The sequence below is a fragment of the Pseudorca crassidens genome, chromosome 2 (genome assembly GCF_039906515.1).
Source record: "Pseudorca crassidens isolate mPseCra1 chromosome 2, mPseCra1.hap1, whole genome shotgun sequence".
Classification (NCBI taxonomy): Eukaryota; Metazoa; Chordata; class Mammalia; order Artiodactyla; family Delphinidae; genus Pseudorca; species Pseudorca crassidens.
In genome coordinates, this window is record NC_090297.1 from 108835850 (window position 1) to 108856799 (window position 20950).

A 20950-nucleotide genomic window follows, 5' to 3' on the forward strand; every position below is an offset into this window, starting at 1 on the left:
GCTGCCGACTCCTCGTCCCAGTGCTGGCTGGAGCCACCTCCTCTGCTGCCCGGGAGCATCTCCTTTCAGACACCCCCAGCTGACCTCAGCATTGTGCACTGCTTTGGGGGATAGAGAGACCCCTATTAAAATTAAAACTAACCTGCAATTTCAACTAATTCTCCCCGTCCTGTGTTCTTGTTGCTGCTGTGTTCATCCTGTGGCTTCTGGTAGAGGTTCTGAAATGAATTTTTGGAGGGGAAAATCGGACTAACCCTTCAAGTCTTTTGAGGAGCAGTTCTTCTACATTGGTTGAGGGGCAGAAGTTCTGTGCTTGTCGTATGGTTTCTGAGCCACTTTTCTCTCTCTCTCCGGTAGGCCGGCAGGAAGACCTATGCCATGGTGTCCGGCCGCTCATCTGGTCATTCTCTGGCCTCAGAACTGGTGGAGTCCAACGATGGACATGAAGAGATCATTAAGGTAAGCTTAGTTCACCTCCACTGTTTCTCCCTCCTCTCTTTCTTCCTATAGACATGGGAGAGGGAACGGCTGACTTCGTCAAAGGGACCTTGTGGCTTGACTAGGAAGAACCAGACCTGCAATGCTAGCTCCTGGCCATCTCCTGGAAGGATCTTAATCAACACCAGGAGACCACAGTCAGTCTGTAGTGACTTTGGTGCGACCCGGCCCCGGGCATGGGGATGGATGGGATGACCTTTCTAGGTGCTTATCCACTGTCCATGTTTAGCTGCTGGAAGTTGTGGAGACCGGTGGGAAGTGTGTTTATGGAACTTATTTTTAAAAATTAAAACAATTTTTGTTATTTCTTTTTTAAAAACAGCTTTTTGAGATGTACTTCACATACCATACAATTGACTTGGTTAAAGTGTACAATTCAGTGGTTTTTAGTATATTCACAGAGTTGTGCAACCACCACCACTACTAATTTCAGAACATTTTCAGTCACTCCTTCTAGCTCCTGGCAATCACCAATCTACCTTCTGTCTCTATGGATTTGCCCCTTCTAGACATCTCATATAAACAGAATCACACAACATGTGGCCTTTTGTGTCTGGCTTCTTTCACTTAGCACAGTATTTTCAGGGTTCAGCCACGTTGTAACATACATCAGTACTCACTGCTTTTAACGGCTGAATCATGTTCCCTTGAATGAATATACCACATTTTGTTACCCATTCATCAGTTGACGGACATTTGGGTTGTTTCCACTATCTTTTATGAATAATGCTGCTCTGAATATTCATGTACAGGTTTTTGGGTGAACATATGTTTTCAGTTCTCTTGGTATATACCTAGCAGTAGTGAAATTGCTAGCTCATATGGTAATTCTATATTTATATTTAATCTTTTGAGAAACTACCAGACTTTTTCCCAAAGCATCTGCTCCATTTTATATTCCCATCAGTGATGTATGAGGGTTCCAGTTTCTGTACATCCTCATTAACACTTGTTATTGTTCATCTTTTTGATTATATCCATCCTAGTGGATGTGAAGTGATATCTTGTGGTTTTAATTTGCATTTCCCTGATGACATCTTTTCTTATGCTTATTGCCCATTTGTATATCTCCTTTGGAGAAATATTTATGCAAATCCTTTGCTCATTTAAAAATTCAATTGTGTTTTAATTGTTAAGATTTAAGGGTTCTTTCATATATTCTGGATAATAGACCCTTATCAGATATATGATTTCGAAAAAAATCTTTAATTTTTTCCCATTCTGTGGGTTTTTCTTCTGTTTTTACGTTTTCTTTCTTCTTCTTCTTCTTTTTTTTTTAAATATTTATTTATTTATTTGGTTGCACCAGGTCTTAGCTGTGGCAGGCAGGCTCCTTAGTAGTGGCTCACTGGCTCCTTAGTTGTGGCATGCAAACTCTTAGTTGTGACATGCCTGTGGGATCTAGTTCCCTGACCAGGGGTCGAACACAGGCTCCCTACACTGGGAGCGTGGAGTTTTAACCACTGCACCACCAGGGCAGTCCCCTGCTTGCCCCACCTTTAATGGTAGTTTATAACATCTTTGTATCCATAAATGGGTGCTTAGTGTTCTAGTATACACATACCATAATTTCTTTAATCCTCCATTGTTGGACATTTTGTCTATTTCCATGTTTTACAGCCATAAACAATATTTTGTCGAGCATATATGTTACTAATTTGTGAATGTGCTTTAAAATACAAGTGATAAAGAACTACTTTCTCAATTGTTAAAGATTCAAGCATGGTATACAGAGAAAAATGTGTAAATCCCCTTTTACAACCCCCTTTCCATGAATTTGCATATATGTACGGGAGTATTTATGCTAGTTTAGCTAAATTTATTTCATTAGGATGAATTTCCAGAAATAGATTTGATAGGTTAAAGAGTAAATATAGTTTATTTTAAAATTTTTATTTATATTTATTTTTGGCTGAGTTGGGTCTCAGTTGCTGCATGGGCTTTCTCTAGTTGCGGTAAGCAGGGGCTACTCTTCATTGCCATGTGCGGGCTTCTCATTGCGGTGGCTTCTCTTGTTGCGGAGCACGGTCTCTAGGCACGTGGGCTTCAGTAGTTATGGCACAGAGGCTCAGTAGTGTGGCTCACGAGCTCTAGAGTACAGGCTCAGTAGTTGTGGTGCACGGGCTTAGTTGCTCCATGGCACGCGGGATCTTCCCAGACCAGGGATCGAACCCACGTCCCCTGCATTGGCAGGCGGATTCTTTACCACTGCGCCACCAGGGAAGCCCCCAAAGACTAAATATAGTTTTAAGTCTTCTGATCGGAATTACCAAATTGCCACCCAGAAAGGTGGTGACAATTTACCCTTCCACCAGCAGTGTATGAGGCTGCCTGTGTGGAGTTAATTTAACTGGAGTTTTCTTTTTATTGAAGTAGAGTTGATTTACAATGTTGTGTTACTTTCAGGTGTACAGCAAAGTGATTCACATTCTTTTTCCTTATAGGTTATTACAAAGTATTGAGTATAGTTCCCTGTGCTATACAGTAGGTCCTTGTTGGTTATTTATTTATGTATTTTGTCTGTGTTAGGTCTTTGTTGCTGTGTGCCAGCTTTTCTGTAGCTGCGGTGAGCAGGGGCTACTCCTCGTTCCGGTGTGCAGGCTTCTCACTGCAGTGGCTTCTCTTGTTGTGGAGCACGGGCTCTAGGCACTCAGGCCTCAGTAGTTGCTGCACATGGGCTCAGCAGTCGTGGCTCGCGGGCTCTAGAGCGCAGGCTCAGCAGTTGTGGCACACAGGCTTAGTTGCTCCGTGGCATGTGGGATCTTTCCCGACCAGGGGTCGAACTCATGTCCCCTGCATTGGCAGGAGAATTCCTAACCACTGAGCCACCAGGGAAGTCTTCTGTTTTATATAGTAGTATATATATGTTAATCCCAACCTCCTGATTTATCCCTCCCCCCCACTTCCCCTTTGCTAACCATAATTTTGTTTTCTATGGGTCTATTTCTGTTTTGTATATAAGTTCATTTGTATCATTTTATTTTTCTAAATTCCACATATAAGCAGTATCATATGATACTTGTCTTTCTTTGTCTGGCTTACTTCACTTAGTAAGATAATCTCTAGGTCCATCCATGTTGCTGCAAATGACATTATTTCATTCTTATGGCTGAGCAATATTGTATTTTGTGTGTGTGTGTGTGTGTGTGTGTGTGTGTGTGTGTATGTGTATATATATACACCACATCTTCTTTATCCATTCATCTGTCAATGGACATTTAGGTTGCTTCCATTGGAGGTCTCTTAATTAGTGTTGTTTTCCTTATTTCAGGTGTACTTGAAGGGGAAGTCAGGAGACAAGATGATCCATGAGAAGAATATTAACCAGCTGAAGAGTGAGGTCCAGTATATCCAGGAGGTGGGCACCCCTTCCCTTCGTGGAAATGACCTAGGTCATTCCTCTGAACCTCACATTTATTTGGCTCCCTTCTTTTGTAGGTTCTGATTTTCTCCCTTCTGCTCCCTTCGTATCTCCAAAGCACCATGCCCCCTCATGTGTAAATATCATTTCTGACCCTTCCATTCATCAACCAATCCATTAATCAACAAATACTTATTAAGCACCATGCACCTAGCACTGTCCCCCCAGTCATCCTACCTAAAGTTGCCAGCCTTGCTTCCTTACTTTTCTTTTTTTTTTAACATATTTATTTATTTATCTTTTGTTTATTTTTTTGGCTATGTAGGGTCTTAGTTGCGACACACGGGACCCTCGTTGTGGCACGCGGGATCTTTCGTTGCGGCGCGTGGGCTTCTCTCTAGTTGTGGCATGCAGGTTTTCTCTTCTCTAGTTGTGGCGCGTGGGCTCCAGAGCATGTGGGCTCTGCAGTTTGTGCCACGCAGGCTCTCCAGTTGAGGCGCATGGGCCCTGCAGCGTGTGGGATCCTAGTTCCCCAACAAGGGATCAAACCTGTGTCCCCTGCATTGGAAGGCGGATTCTTTACCACTGGACCACCGGGGAAGTCCCCTCCCCACTTTTCTTAACCCTCACTCTGGCTCATGTTTCTTCTTGGCACTTGTCACCATGACATATTACATGTTTTACTTATTTGTCTTTTGGGTTGTGTGTCTCCACAACTAAAATGTTAGATATACCAGGGCACGGTTTTTATTATCTTGTTGCTTGTATAGGAGGGACTGCGTTGCAGCCCCACTTGACTAGAATCTCTCCTTTCCCAGCCGGTACTTAGAACAGTACCTGACTCATAGGAGTATGGGTTGTGGATAGGCACAAAGGTGGGTGAGTTGGTGTGCTCTCTTTCCCAAAGCTAAAGCCTCTTGCCCTCTCCTCCCAGGCCAGGAACTGCCTGCAGAAGCTCCGGGAGGATATAAGTAGGAAGCTCGACAGAAATCCAGGAGATTCTCTCCATCAACAGGAGATACAGGTAATAGGAAATGGTCCATGGTTGGGTCCCCACTGAGGAGGTGGGGTTGTACCATTTACCAGTCACCCAGTGGGTGCCGAATCTAATGCCGCTGCCAGGAAAGGCGAGAATACAAGTGATGCTGGCTTCTCTGAGCACTCACAACATTGTTAGGGCTCTCCGGCAGATGGACACTTGTATTCACACTAATCAGCCTACATACAAGCACACCTGTTCCTAAAACATGTGCAAAAATTGAATTTATATCAATAAAATTATTAAGTTAATGGCAGGCCATCTTATATATAAGGATTCTGTGATCAATCTTCTTGTAGTACAGAGTCTTATAAAGAGACAATTAACCTATAAATCCGAACTTCTCATAAGCTGATCTTGCTTAATTTGGTGATGCTTGTGGTGTAAATTGGAAGTCTTGGTCCTTGTCTATTATTACTGTCTGTGTCTATAGCTATCTCTACCCTGGGGCAGGAAGCTCCTCCAGGTGAGGGTTCACCCCCTGACCCTCGTCTCTGTGTCCCCACACCTCAGCCCAGGGTCTGGGATGCACAAGGTCATCAGTAAATGTTTGTTAGACCAAACTGGTTGGAGAATCCCTCTTGGGGTGGATGATCCTGGGATCCTGTTTTTCAGTTCTTCAAAAATTTGAGGATAGAAATGTCCCCAGGAGAGCAGAACTATCTCTTCCATGACTTCACCCTCATCTTCCCTTAGATTCCAAGCTGTGTCTCCTTCATTTGCTTTTGGTTTGGTTGCGGTGGTCCTTCTCCAGTAGATCCTGCCCTCATTCTCCTAAGGGGAAGAGTGACCTAGCAGCTAGTGCCAGCAAAATTACCCTTCGTCTTGGGCATGTGCTAGGCTTGTGTGGTGGATTCTCCTTAATTCATTTTGCTTTGGCTGGAGGTAAGACTTTCACTGCCTGAGCTCACATCTGGCTGGTGGGAGGTGCTTTGTCTAGTGACTGAAGAACCTAATGTGTTCAGAGCCCGGAGGTCCAGGCACCTTGTTTACACAAAACGGCAGTCGTATGATGACTAATTAGGCTTTGGGTTGGAAAGAACTGCAGCAAATGCCGCTTCCCCTTTTGATTTATGTTGTGTCAGACTTTGTCAGGATCCCCGAGGGGCAAAGGAAACTGTTTATGGCAGACAGCAGCTTGTATTTCCTGGGCTGCGAGGAATGTGCCTGCACATTTTCCAGTCTGCTGAAAGGTTTTAGCCTGGGGTTTCTTTCCTCCTCCCAACAAGGCTAGATAGAGTATTCCCCCTCAAGGCTGCACATGTTTCTCCACTCCCTCTTTTCTCCATTTTCCCACGGAGCACTAGATGTCCTTTTTTCTTTTCTTTTCTCCCTTCCTTCCTTCCTTCTTTTTCTTCTTCTTCTTCCTCCCCCCTTCTCTCTCTCTCTCCTCTTTCTTTCTATCTAAGATTTGAACTCTTAGAAGAATAATGTTTCAAAAATATATGATACTAAAAAAAACGATACAAATGAACTTATATACAAAACAGAAATAGACCCACAGACATAGAAAACAAACTATGGTTACCAAAGGGGAAAGCAGGGAGGAGGGATAAATTAGGAGTTTAGGATGAAAATATACACAATACTATATATAAAATAGATAACCAACAAGGACCTACTGTATAACACAGGGAACTATAATCAATATTTTTTAATAATCTATAAGGGAAAAGAATATGAAAAAGAATAGATATATATATGTATAACTGAGTCACTTTGCTGTACACCTGAAACTAACACAAGATTGTAAATCAACTATACTTCAATTAAAAAAAAACAAGGAGAAGAATGTTTCAAAGTTGATTGCTTGGGATTGTTTTCACTACCAATTTTATTTTTCTTTGAATAGGTGGTGCTAGAAAAGCCGAATGGCTTTAGTCAAGGTCCCCTGACCCCACATAGCAGCCCACCCGAGGTAGGTAACAGGGAAAATAGTGGTAACTACTGCTTGGCCAAGAGGCAGGAAATAATCCTTCCTGATCCTTTTGTTTATTGCTTTCTCTCTCTCACTAAATATGAGAGTAATATTTACTTGCTGTAAAAATTCAAACAAAGGAGAAATATATAAAGTGTAAATTTTCCTTCCCCAATCCCACTCCTTGAAAGTATTTAAGGTTAACAGATTGAAGTGGGTGGGTCCTTTTATTTATTTAATTTTTATTTTTTTGGCCTTGCTACGTGGCTTGTGGGGTCTTAGTTCCCCGACCAGGGATCGAACCCACACCCTTGGCAGTGAAAGCGCAGAGTCCTAACTGGACCGCCAGGGAATTCCCGTGGGTGGGTCCTTTTAGAGCAGTGCTTCTCAGCCTTCATTGCCCATTAGGATGGCCTTGGGAGCTTTAAAGGACGCAATATCTGCGTGCCATCCCTAGAGACTGTAATTTAACTGGTCTGAAGTGTGGCCTACGCATCAGGACTTTTAAAAGCTCTTCATGTGATTCTAATATTTAGCCTATTAGTTCTAATATTCTAGTCTAAAGTTCTAGAGTGTTTTTCTATACACAGACAACCATATTTAAAAGCCATATGTATCTGTGTATATACACTAATAGATACACATGCACCATCTATACATACATGGATAAATGTCTGTATATAATATGCACATACTTTTCACAATTCCAGTTGTGATAAATACATTATTTCTTGCTTGCTTTTTTATTTTTTTAAGCTGAAAAGTATATATAGCCTTCTTTCCATATTTGTATGTGTAAATCTATCTCATTCTCTTGAACGACAAAGTATTTCCTTCCGTAGCTGTACTTTCTTTCCCCGCCCCAACTTTATTGACGTATAATTGACAAATAAACATGGCTGTACTTTTTTTTTAAATGACATTTGTTATTATATATTTTGTGATTACATAATAATTTAAGACACACATATTGTAGAAAATTAGGGAAATTCAGAAACACAGAAAAGTTGAAAGAAGAAAAAAATATCAATTGTAATCTACCCAGAGAAAAACCAGTTTGGTGAAATTTCCTTTGTTTTTCCTTCAGTGCAAATATATATTTATGATATTGAGATTAGACTGTATATAGCATTTCGTTGCATTTGTTTCTTTGCTTGGGCAGGTATATTTTTGGATTAGGTTTGTTTGGCTCTCAAGTGCAGAGCTGAATCAGACCTTCCCATCAGTTCAGGGCTCATTATCATCATTGGTCCCATAAAGACCTCTCACTGCTTTCACTTTTTTTTTTTTTTGTCTCCCCCACCAAAAGGTACTCACTCTAACATATTCAATATATGATTTAAATATGCCTATTAAATATGATTTTTTAATTAATTTATTTATTTGTTTTTATTTTTGGCTGTGTTTGGTCTTCGTTGCTGCGTGCGGGCTTTCTCTAGTTGCGATGAGCAGGTGCTACTCTTCATTGCGGTGCACGGGCTTCTCATTGCGGTGGCTTCTCTTGTTGTGGAGCACGGGCTCTAGGCACGTGGGCTTAGTAGTTGTGGCATGCAGGCTCAGTAGTTGTGGCGCACGGGCTTAGTTGCTCCGTGGCATGTGGAATCTTCCCGGGCCAGGGATTGAACCCGTGTCCCCTGCATTGGCAGGCGGATTCTTAACCACTCCACCACCAGGGAAGCCCGTTTTTAATTTTCATAATGGACTTGTGCTGTATTTCTGTTTTTTCCTTTTTTTATCCAACACCATGTTTTTAGGCTCTATCTATGTTGCTGTGTCAAAATCTGGTTTGTTGTCTCTAGCTCCTGCATGTAAAGTTTTATAACTCCCTTTTTTCTCTTCATACTGTATCATTAAATTTTTCCTTGTCATCAGAGAGTCTTATGAGAATGCCATTTGAAATAAACACATAACAGTTGTGCTCCAGGAGGAGCCTTTTCAAACGTTCTCACCTGCCCAGCAGCATAGGCGCAGACATAGGGGAACTGACCAGATAACTTACTGACGGCTGGATTTGGAATGTTGTGATTCTAGCCACTTACTTTGGATGTGCAGTTTGGATGTTTCCCTTCCCCGAATCACCATATTTGGCAAATATGCTGTTGGCAACAAGTTATAATAATACCTGGCACTATCTGTTCAGCCTTTCTTCTCACAGGCTCCAAGCCCTACCGGATATTATCTTAGTTTTGAGGCAGGCTGTAAGGCAGGGCGTGGTAAGGAGTCTTTTCCCTGCTTCCCAGATAGAGAAACAAGGCCCACAGGACTCAGTGATAACACAGCCACCCAGGGACCCTGTCCGCTCCTCCCAGCTGAGCTCTGTGCTCTGGTTTGAAGGTGCTGCTATTTCCCCGCTGTGCAAGACCGGGAGGGACTTTTCTGTCAGACTCAAGGGAGCTGGTAACTGAAGTGCAGCAGAGATGGAGGCGAGAGCATACATGCCAGTTTGGGTGTGCCTGGGGGAGAGGCTCACAGTAACCTCAGTGAGACACCTTTTCCTCCATCGAATCAGATTTCTGGACTTATTGGGTGCTTTTGCCTTAAGCTGCCCATCTGTCAGTAACCCTTTATCTGCTGATCTTTGTGCTAAGTGCAGAGAACCACAAAAGACGTGCCTTTGGGACATGCCCCTCATGATGAATGTGGCACAGTCCCTGCCCTTGGGGAACTGTAGTCCAAAGCGAAACATGGTCCCTGCTCTCAGAGAGCTCTAGTCTGATGGAAGCAGGACAGACACATGAGAACGGCATAAACATACCTGTTCATTAATCAGTTGATACACGTATAAAGATTACTACAGTGTGTCCTAAAATAATCAGGTGATTGGAAACTAGTTAAGTTCTTTAAGGTATGAGAGTGTTTTCATATGAATAACTCAGAACTCCTTAGTGCCTATGACTGACTAACTCTCCCCTTGTGCGATGTGAATTCTTTTGTGAGGGTGGTCTGAGCAAGATGGTCCAAACAAGTGTGCGTTGTCGGGGGGACCTCGTCTTACCAAGTCACAAACATAGTAACTTCACCTTCCCTTCCCTCCTCTGGCTGCAGGTGGACACCTGTATAGATGAAGATGTCGAGAGCTTGAGGAGGACCGTGCAGGACTTGCTTGTCAAGCTGCAGGAGGCTGAGCGGCAGCACCAGTCAGACCGTGTGGATTTTGAGGTGAGATTTGGGATCTGGGGAGAAGGTGCCCTAAGGGTTGGGCCACTGGATACAGGTGCAGATGAAGTCTTCCTGGCTGGAGTGCCATCAACTGGAAAGGCTAGGCTCTGCGGCCTGGAGCACTTCCTGTCTGCTTTGCCCTTTCCTGGATATTTATAGTTTTTGTTGTCTAAGCCTAGCTCTTGAGTCTCTGCTCTACTGGAGCAGAGTGGTGATGCTGGTCTGGGAGAGCAGGTACTTCAGAAGTCCTTTCTATAAGGACTGCTGGGCTCTAGGCACCATGCAGGCAAGGACTGTTGCTGTCCAGTTCACCACTGCATCCCCAGTGTCTGGGACAACACTTGGCATCAGGTGGGTGCCTCTTAAGTGTGGACAGGGTGAGTGGATGAATTGGTGTGGCCTTAGGAAGAACTGTGCCCATGGAGTCAGGGGACTTTAGATCAAGACTTGGCTTTACAACACAGAGCTCTGTGATCTTTTTTTTGAAATTGAAGTATAGTTGATTTACAATGTTTTTAGTTGTACAGCAAAGTGATTCAGTTATATACACATATATATATTCTTTTTCAGATTCTTTTCCATTATAGGTTATTTCAAGGTATTGAATATAGTTCCCTGGGCTATACAGTAGGTCCTTGCTGTTTATCTACAGTATATATAGTAGTAGTATCGGTTAATCCCAAATTCCCAATTTATCCCTACTCCTGCCCAGAGCTCTGTGATCTTGAGTGAGTATCTCAATTATTGCTATAAAAGTAATACTAGGTTATTGTAGAAGATTAAAAAAATACAAAAATCTCTATATAGAGAAAGCCCCCCACTTTTAAAAGTATGTGACGTCTTCCATGCTTTCCAGACAATTCTTTGGGTATAAGATGAGGTACACTGGGCAAACAGAGCAGTTTTCCTAGCTGCTCTGTGTGAGAGTAACCTTCTGTTATCTGGTATTGTTCACCCACACGTAAAGTACTTTTTAGGTCAGAAATATGTAATCAGAGGATTCTGCCCTGCCCAGGCTTGCCAGGGTCTGGTGGAAAGAGGAATCCCAGCCTGAACTCTTCTGTTTTATGGACTAAGAGAGAGAATTTTTTTTTTAGGCCACACCACGCGGCTTGCGGGACCTTAGTTCCCTGACCAGGGATCGAACCCGGGCCCCCGGCAGTGGAGGCGTGGAGTCCTAACCACTGGACCGCCAGGGAATTCCCTAAGAGAGGGAATTTTGAGAGGTGTATTGAGGGTGAGGACGAAGGGCAGTGAGAGTGATCAACTGCCTCAAGAGTAGTCGAAGTCTTACCTGAGTGAGTAGTTTAACTTCCCTAACCATCAGTTTCAACTTCTGTACAAAGGGGTCATGAAATATACCTCACAGGTTTGATGTATGGATTGAGTGAGGTAATATATGTAAGTATATTTATTATTCAAAGGGTTTTAGAAATAAAAAATATCCTATATTTTTCTTAGTGATCCATTTAACACATGGGTTTTCTTATCCTAAATAATTTGGGCTTAGGGTAATACTAAGATTAGTTTGTCTCAGAACAGAGTAGCTGTGCAGTAAAGGAGTTTGTTGTATCTATTTCAGATTCCACAATTTGTATAATTAGGTTGACAATGAATTGGTTCAATGACCAGCTGTTCCTTACCTTATTGGAGTAGAACAGGAGGAAGGGGAGGTCGAGGCTGTAGCACTGACCAGACTGTGAATTTTAGAAAGAAATTTCTACATTGAGAGACACTGTGAAGTACTGGTTGGTTTTGGCAGCATACGGGGGGCTCTGCTGGCCCTGGGTTTCAAAGCTTGAGCAAAAGTGTCCTGAGTAAAAGCCCAAGGCTAGAAGACCCCTGACAGCTGTTAACCACACGCCCATGGCTTCTTACAGGGGGCTGCCCTTTAACCCCAAGGCATGCAGCACCCACCTACGATAGGAGATGCTCCTTGGGTTTCTCCCACTGTTGGGGTAGGTCACCACACCCTCTTATGATTAAGAGGTTCCCTTAGGGCAGAGCTGGCTGGAGCTATGGGACTGATGTGGCAGAGGAGTGTGTTTTTTTCCTTTGTGATCCTACAGCTGGGTGTGAGGATCATCTGTGGCCCGTTAATGCTGTACTCCGAGCACACATCAACCTGGGTGCAATGTTTGTGTACAGAAATGAGAGGCCTTTTTTTTTTTTTTGTGGTATGCAGGCCTCTCACTGTTGTGACCCCTCCCGTTGCAGAGCACAGGCTCCGGATGCGCAGGCTCAGCGGCCATGGCTCACGGGCCCAGCCACTACGCAGCATGTGGGATCTTCCCGGACTGGGGCACGAACCCGCGTCCCCTGCATCGGCAGGCGGACTCTCCACCACTGCGCCACCAGGGAAGCCCGAGAGGCCTTATTTTTACATTCCCGCCCATGGGGCTGGCCTGTTCCAGGCTAATATGAGACATTTGAAGGCTTTTCTCTGTATCTCCTGGTGAATTAGACTTTCTGGTCTCCTTTTCTGAATATGGGGGGTAGGAAGGGCAAGGTTGTCAGTTACCCTGAGGAAAACCTCATGGTTTCCCGTTCTACTGGCTCCTGTAGAGGAGGGATTTGCCGTGAGTTTGCTCTGGACAGAGCTGTGTGCAGCATGGACACATCCCATCACACATCATCCCGTGCTTTGCTTTCTCCTCCTTGATTCTGACTTGGGAGGTGCCAGACAGACTGGTTGCTGGTGTTCTGTTTTACCAGGTCTGGTTAGGCTTTCCGGAGGCTACTTGGATTCTTTTTTAGTAACTGACGGGGGAGTCAATATGGGGTATCTGGGAAGCATTGAAACGGATGACGAAGTAACCGGGTTCTGTCATTCTTTGGCTGTGTAACCTTGAATAGGTCAGTTGATCTTTAGTTGTGAAAGTAGAGGGTTGGACTAGATGACCATCAGTTCCATTCATGATGTTAGGGAGCGGTGGCTGTGTGCTCGGTGTTGTGCTGAGCTCTGGAAAGGTAACAGTGCCCAAGGTCTCCGCCATCATGAAGTTGATGGTCTCCTGGGCGGTGCACACAAGTGACCGGACAAAATCTGCTCAGTGCTATAAGAGGGAAGGGCTGTGTCTTCTGTGGACACACAGGGAAGGACTCCTTACCCGAGCTCAGAGCTCCCTAGAAGAAGGGATGTCTAAGCTGAGACCTGAAGGATGACTGGAGTTGGCAAAATGCACGTGGGAGGAAAGGAGGCAAGTTCTTACTTTTTCACTACAAGTGCTGCTTCTCTCCTTTCCAAATTGGCTTATCATCCTTGACAAAGAGCGAATGCTTCCTGGTGCTAGTAGCCCTTCCGGGTGCCATTTTGGCCTTTCCGGTATTGCTGGAAGTGAGGACGAGGAAGAGTGGGAGACAGAAGGAAGGACATGGAGATCTCCTCCCCTGGATTTTTTGTGTTTGCACGAGGAGGAAAGCTGAAACACTGGGTTACGCTTGGGTGGCACTGGAGGGCTGGTGGGGATTGTTGACGAAGTCATCCATCTGGAAACCGGTGCTTGTGGGTTCCAGGTGTCACTCTAAAGTAGAGCTTGATCAACTCTGTGACAATTAACCCTGCAAGTGGAGTTAATCTGCTAGTCTCCTGAGTGGTCCTGGAACAGTGAGTGGGAGACAGCGGTGTGCTCATCAGGGTTGCCTCCCTCCTCCCATCACTGCACCCAGATTCCTGTTTTTTTTGTTTTTAATATTTATTTATTTATTTGGCTGTGCTGGGTCTTAGTTGCGGCGTGTGGGATTTTTAGCTGTGGCGTGTGGGATCTTTAGTTGCGGCATATGAACGCTTAGTTGCAGCATGTGGGATCTAGTTCCCTGACCAGGGATTGAGCCCGGGCCCCCTGCATTGAGGACACGGAGTCTTAGCCACTGGACCACCAGGGCAGTCCCCCTCCGGGTTTTTTTTTTCTAAGGTTTTTATCCATGTTTGTCCCTCTGCCTGCTTAACGCATCCCCATCCTGTGTCACAGGTCACACTCAATCGGTACCAGAGAGAAGCAGAACAGAATCAGGTGGCCCTTCAGAGAGCAGAGGACAGAGTGGAACAGAAGGAGGCGGAAGTCGGGGAGCTGCAGAGATGCTTTCTGGGAATGGAGATGGTAACTGTTGGACTCTTGCTCTTCAGCACTCAGACTCCTGGGCCGGAAGGCGCCTGGGGATTGACTGAGGTGGTCGCAGGGACTGTCCTTCTCTGAGCAGCTCCAGAAAATCACATTTCATAGCTTCCTTTGGCAAATACCTTTGAGGACCTTTCAGCCCTTAAGGAATGGGAAGGTCTTTCTCTGTCTAACTTAGCCCTTGACAACTAGAGTTGAACCCATTTCCATTTCGGGCGGGTTCTTGTATAGCTGCCCTTTGGCCTTTGAAGATGGTTCTTCAGGAGCCACTCAGCCTGGTTTCTTGGGGACTGGTAGCCATAGTTGGCAGGGGGGCCTGGATAATGCAGGGCCGGACTCTCCCTCTGGGCAGCTGGGTGAGGCTGAGAAGTTTCTATGTGCTGGGGTGGGAAGGGTTATCCCGGACAGGGGAGAGTGCCCCATCAAACCAGCTTGGGCTGCTGCTCTTTGGCAGCTGTCCCAGGCCCAGCAGGGGCTGACTGCCAGCCCTAGCGCCCATCTCACCCCAAACGCAGGAACTGTCGCCATCTCCTCATCTTAGATTTTCTTCCCTTTGGCCCATCCAGGAGCATCAGGCCTTACTGGTGAAGGTCAGGGAAGGGGAGACAGCTCTGGAGGAACTTCGGAGCAAGAAGGTTGACTGCCAAGCAGAACAAGAAAAGTAAGGACTCTGGTTCACTGTGAGGTTGGGGTGCAGGGAAGGGAGGGCACAGACCTGGGGAGGAAGCTGGTGCTGATGTCAGATTTTCCAGCTCTGACTCACCATGTCTCTGCTCAGTGTGGGGCCCTGCCCAGGGAGACACTGCTGGGGAGGCTCCCATCTCCAAGGAGCTCATTTTCCAGGGAGTAATAACCTGAAGAAAGGGCTTCTACAGTTTTAGAGCCAGGGTCAAGCAGGAGCTGGTAAAGTGTCTGCCGTTGTGGCACATCATTCCTTGGTTGTCATACTGGATGTGGAAGTGGTGTTATTACACCACAGCTTACTCCCCCCCAACCAAAAACCAACTGTAAACTATCTGAGGGTAAAATTGAATACTTTCCTCACAAGTCGTGCTGATGAAAATAAAATGAGCAGCTTCGTGGAGAGCTACTGAACTTCTTTCATCTGAACCATCTCAGAAACTGAGACCCACCTGTCAGCAGTGGCATCTAGGGGATCTCTGAGATCCTTTCTACTCCAGGCTTAGAGGATTTTGCGAATTCCCTCTGATCAGAGGGGATCAGAGGCCCCAGACCAATGAAACCTACAGGGCAAAGATTGAGCCATTCTTGGACCTTCACAAATTTAGAAATTTTTTACGCTGTTGGCAAGTAATATAGAAGATCTCAGATGGTAAATCAAATTTTTTAAAATAAAGTTATTTATTTTTGGCTGCATTGGGTCTTCATTGCTGCACGTGGGCTTTCTCTAGTTGCGGCGAGCGGGGGCTACTCGTCATTGCAGTGCGTGGGCTTCTCATTGCGGTGGCTTCTCTTGTGGCGGAGCATGGTCTCCAGTTATGGCAGGCGGGCTCAGTAGTTGCAGCTCACAGGCTCTAGAGCGCAGGCTCAGTAGTTGTGGTGCACAGGCTTAGTTGCTCCGCGGCATGTGGGATCTTCCTGGACCAGGAATCGAACCTGTGTTCCTTGCATTGGCACGTGGATTCTTAACCACTGCGCCACCAGGGAAGTCCTGGTAAGTCAAATTTAACATTAGTATATTGGTCTGGACTTCATTGTATAAGTTGGACCTTTCTAAGTTCAACAGACATTACCTGAAGGGCCTTCTAAGGAATTCCAAGATGAACCGACACAATCCTTGCCTTCTTGGACCCCTCAGTCTTCTGGGGGGTCCTTTTCTCTCCTTTGGGATATCCTTGATCTAGGCCTGCCTGACATGAAAAATGCAGACATCTTATTGTAGCCTTCTTTCAGACTTCACAGCAGAATTGCTTGATTTTTTTTTTAATTTTTATATACATTTATTTATTTATTTTTGGCTGCATTGGGTCTTCGTTGCTGTGCGCGGGCTTTCTCTAGTTGCGGCGAGAGGGGGCTACTCTTCATTGCGGCGCACGGGCTTCTCATTGTGGTAGCTTCTCTTGTTGCGGAGCATGGACTCTAGGCGCATGGGCTTCATTAGTTGAGGCACGGGGGCTCAGTAGTTGTGGCTCAAGGGCTCTAGAGTGCAAGCTCAGTAGTTGTGGTGCACGGGCTCAGTAGTTGTGGTGCACAGGCTTAGTTGCTCCATGGCATGTGGGATCGTCCCGGACCAGGGCTCGAACCCGTGTCCCCTGCATTGGCAGGTGGATTCTTAACCACTGCGCCACCAGGGAAGCCCCAGAATTGCTTTAAATTACTCAGCACTCCCTCCTCAATGGTGGAGGTGCTCATGGGCAGGAGACTGAGTGGAAGGAGCAGGAGAAACACAAAAGACCAGATAATCCAAAACTGAGACTTGGGGATGGCAAATGACAGCTATGCATCATGAATGCTGATTTTTTAAATAAAAGGAGACTGAGTAATAGGGCACTGGAGAGCTGAGGGTGACAACTTAGAATGTTTGAAGCTTAGGAAGGATGAGTTTGGAGGCTCAGATTGCACTGTCCCCCACGCCGAGCACTGCCCATCTTCTAGCAGTGGGCGCTTGTCTGTTTCCTCAGGCAGACCCAGAGGGTAATGGGTACCAGCAATTCTTCAGCGCTCTGAACTCCTGGACTCCCCAGCCGCCTGACCTTTGGAGATCTTGGCCCAGTTTGCTTAGAAGAGGCAAAGGAAGCAGCAGTGGCTGGGAATCAGGAGACTTAGAAATGGACTTGTGTGAAGAGGCTTTAAGGGTCCTCAAATCTTATCTCCCTCTTGATATAAAATCCCTGCCAAAGCTTGATGGTCTAGGGTATCATAATCCCAGCTTGTACTTGAATCTTTCCAGGAAGGAGGAGTTCATTACACACGAGGCAGTCCACTTGCTGACAACTTTAATACTGAAAAAGTCTTTCCTGTGTTAATACAAGAACTCCTTCCTTGAAACATCTACCTATTGGCTCTAGTTTTATCCGTAGAACTATCCGGAATGACTTATCCTTTCTAACCTTTCCGAGCCTCAGTCCCCTTATTTGGACTAGATGATCTCTAGTGATGCTTCTGATGTGTTGTTCTAAGGTGTCCCACCACCTCCTCCTTATAGCAGACCACTGGGGAATCAGGCAGAGGGAATCATGCCTGATCGTAAGCCCCTGAGCCCAAGGCCCTTACTGTGACTGGGTGGAGAAAGCATCTTTTCCCCTTGTCTCAGCCTTCTGGTCTTACTCCCCAGAGCTGCTAACCTGGAAAAGGAAGTGGCTGGGTTGCGGCAGAAGATCCACCACTTGGATGACATGCTTAAGAGCCAGCAGCGGAAAGTCCGGCAGATGATAGAGCAGGTAAGCAGGGTTAGATCTTACCCTGCTCTGGGTTACCCCCTCTGGAAGTTTCCACATTGTCTAGCCCTGTTTTCCTGTCAAGTCTACACCTTTATTGATTTATTTGCTTGGGTATCTTGGCTTATATTCATTAAGTGTCCCGTAAAACATTTATGGCAACCGATTACTAGGTTAGGGTGATTGGGATTTGCTTTTCTCCCATCTTTCCCCTACTTGTTTGGTTATTTGCCTTGTGCGTTCCCCTGGGAGAAGAAGGACGAGGTTATTCTCGCCCACACGTTGAAGAGTGCTGGTAAATGAGTAATTAAGTCCCAGTAAACTCACTTATCTGTGTGTAGATTTTCAGCCTTTGCCCCTCATGCACATTTTCTGCCTTCCCTTGCCTGAGCTAGGGTAGCACACTCAGAATATGCCATTTCGTAGAATCGTTTTGAGAATTTAAGATACCCTAATTGGGAGGGCATAGTTGCTGCATGTCAGCTCCATGAGGGCTAGGATTTTTCTGTCTTGTTCACTGATGTTGCCCATTCTCTAGAACAGGGCCTGTCATAGGGTAAGCACTCAGTAAATATCTCTTGAACCAATACATAATTTGTATTTCCCAAAGTCAAATGGAAGGGGTTTTGAAATCATCCATTACTTTGGATTATCAGGGTGGTGTTCCCCTCAAACCCCTGCCCCCACACCTGGGGTAATCAAGAGTTTAACACTCACTGAAACAAGGCTTTTATAGAAAAGCTAAGCCAGCCACGTGAGAGGTGCAAAACTCTGCCCTTTGTCTCTGCTGGCTCCCCCGCCCCGGCAGCAGGGCGAAGTGCGATGAGTATGTAATGAGTCATTTCAGAACAAGCTTCAGTGTCTGCCATAACTTTGCAGCTCCAGAATTCAAAAGCTATGATACAGTCAAAGGACACTGCCATCCAGGAGCTCAAGGAGAAGATCGCCTACCTGGAAGCCGAGGTGTGTGTTCTGGGCAGCCCTGGGAAGGGAGCAGACTCTTGAAGAAAAAACTGGACATAGGGAGGGGGAGATTCCGGAGGGGGTCTCGATCCTGTCTAGCTGCTGCTCGGAAGTGAGTAGCTGGGGTGGTTGGATGATCTTCAGTTCCGCCGAGTGAACATTTTCTAAGACTCTTCAGGGAGTTGCAAACAATGGTAAGACCTGTCCCCACTCTGAAAGGATATATCCTCATGGTGCAAGCCCTGTGCCACATAGCAGCATGGAGGCCAGCCCTTCATTCTGACTATATGGGCTTGGCAGAGGAGCTGACAGTGGAGCTGAGCTTTGAAGGAGGACGCATTCTACGGGTGGAGTCTTCTCCTTGGCTAAGGCGATGGGCTCGATTAGCTAATGAGTTCTTGGTCTGATTTCTACCTATACCTCAGGGCCCCTCCTGTCCATTGACTGACTACCTGAGATTGCTTTGCAGCCATTGTGTGAGGGTCCCAGCTAGTGGGGGAGATAAAAAGAAATGGGAGACAGGGTTGTTTATCTCCAGGGAGATTGCAGTCTAGATTTATAGATAAAATACATTTAAAAAATACCTAAGAATACTTTATAGAAAAGCATATGGACAAACATAAGTAAATATCTCAGCAGACTATAGGAAATTATATGCAGGAAATGTATAGAGAGGATTTACAGGAGAGGATCAGTGCTGCACAGTTATTGAGAGAACGCGCCTTCAGGGAAGGAGGCTGGAGTAAGTAAGTACTGGAGGGAGAGGGCATCCTGGTGGCACACACGGTAGGGGTTGGGGTGACAGCAGCGCACAGAGGTGGAGACCAGAATGAGCTGGTTAAATGTGGCACGGGGCAAACCAGAGGAAGCCCAATTCTAATCTCATAACTTGTGTTACAGAATTTAGAGATGCACGACCGGATGGAACACCTGATAGAGAAACAGATCACCCATGGCAACTTCAGCACCCAGAACCGGACCAAGACTGAGAACCTGGGCAGGTGAGTGGGCATGAATGGAGTGGGCCCCAGGTAGGAAGTGAAGGAAAGAGGGACAGAGCCGTGGGAAGGAGACCTTTAGTGCCAAGGCCAGGATGAGGCTCTTCTAAATCCAGCTTCCTTCTCTCAGTCTCGAATCTGACCCATTCTCCACCTGAGCCACTTTCTAACCAGCTTAGAGTAGAGCCTGATACCAGAACCCCAAAGAGGCCCGTGAACAGTGCTAGAGGCGCCTGAAGCCCCTAAAGTCGTATGCAAAAATTGTGAATGTATAGTAAGGGCATATTTCCAGGGAGAGGGCCTTTTGTTTCCAAGAGATTCACAAAAAGGTCCAAGACTGAAAAAAAAACCAAGAATCACAGCCATACCCACCCCTAAGGTGTTCAGCTGCACCTTCTCTTTTCCCCACCCCTGCCACCAGACAAAAGTACCAGTCCCCTAACCTCTTAGCACTGACAATTACTATTTCAAGGCATGAGAACCGAGATCAGCGGGCCCTGCAGGATAGAATCCAGAGGCAAACTGGAGGGGTGGCTCTGTGAAGGGTGGGCAACAACAGGGCACTCAGCGTTTCCGACTCTCTTTTCAGCGTTAGGATCACCAAGACCCCCAGCCCAAAGCCCATGCCTCTCATCCGAGTGATGGAAACATGAGCTGAAGGAGACAAGATGCTGCTGTTGCTGGTGCCTCTGGCCTGAGGAGCAGCCCACCACCCCTGGAGGCTGCCGGCCCTGACTTTGACTTCCCGACTGCTCCCTTCATGGTTCCGAACGCCAGTCCTCTACGCTGGGCGGACGGGGGATGAGCTCCCCCTCTGGACACTGCAGCCTCTGGAGGCCGGCGATATCCTGCCTACAGGACCCAGGGCAGTAGCCTTATTCCCATAGTTACTATTTTTCTCTGTAGCAGAGCCTCCCTTCTGTTGTAGACTGGAGTTTGTAGCCGAGGCCGGTTATTCTGCCCCAGAAGCCAGGCCCTCCGCAGGTCAGGAGAGGTGACAAGATCTACCTCAGCCCTAGAGGCTGGAGGCACAGATGTCAGCAGTGATTGGAGAGTGGCCCCGGGGCATGAAGTTCCTTCCTTAAACACAGCTCAGTTCTTAGCGACAAACTGTTTGTTTTTCTAATTGCTCCACCCTCAGCCCATGCTGACCTGGGCCTCCTGCAGACAGACAATGGGGCTACCTGTCATGGCCTGTGAACCTCAACTTTGACTGGACGGCCTTGTCTTTTGGGGAGGGGGAATGTCCTTCAGGGAGTAGCTCATAGCAGAAAGGTTCTGTGAGACCACGGACAGTTACGGGCGACTTCTGTCTGTTGTGAGGACTCCCAGAATCTCTTAGGGTTTCCCCCTAAGTTGCGGAGCAAGATACACCTCATTCTTCTCGACTCAGAGCCTAAAAACTGTTTTCACTGGGTTACATCAGTCTCAGCGAAGAAACTCTCATGGTATTTATTTTGCTAAGTTATTGGTGTTTTTGCTTACAACTGATTAAATA

General features: G+C 46.1%; 1 protein-coding gene across 3 annotated transcripts in view; it reads left to right on the forward strand.

Moving 5' to 3' along the window:
* TUFT1 (tuftelin 1) overlaps positions 1-20525 on the forward strand; it is a 43829-nt gene extending 23304 nt beyond the window's left edge. For 2 of the 3 annotated variants that reach the window (XM_067727774.1, XM_067727776.1), the window contains 11 exons: positions 358-459; positions 3770-3856; positions 4794-4883; positions 6751-6816; positions 9862-9975; positions 13947-14075; positions 14660-14754; positions 17389-17494; positions 18371-18454; positions 19355-19455; positions 20042-20525. In XM_067727774.1, coding sequence (XP_067583875.1) covers positions 358-459; positions 3770-3856; positions 4794-4883; positions 6751-6816; positions 9862-9975; positions 13947-14075; positions 14660-14754; positions 17389-17494; positions 18371-18454; positions 19355-19455; positions 20042-20105 — 1038 coding nt within the window. In that variant the 3' untranslated portion in view covers positions 20106-20525. The remainder of the gene's footprint in view (positions 1-357; positions 460-3769; positions 3857-4793; positions 4884-6750; positions 6817-9861; positions 9976-13946; positions 14076-14659; positions 14755-17388; positions 17495-18370; positions 18455-19354; positions 19456-20041) is intronic. The other variant, XM_067727775.1, reaches the window with a different exon arrangement.
* Positions 20526-20950: the final 425 nt, after the last annotated feature.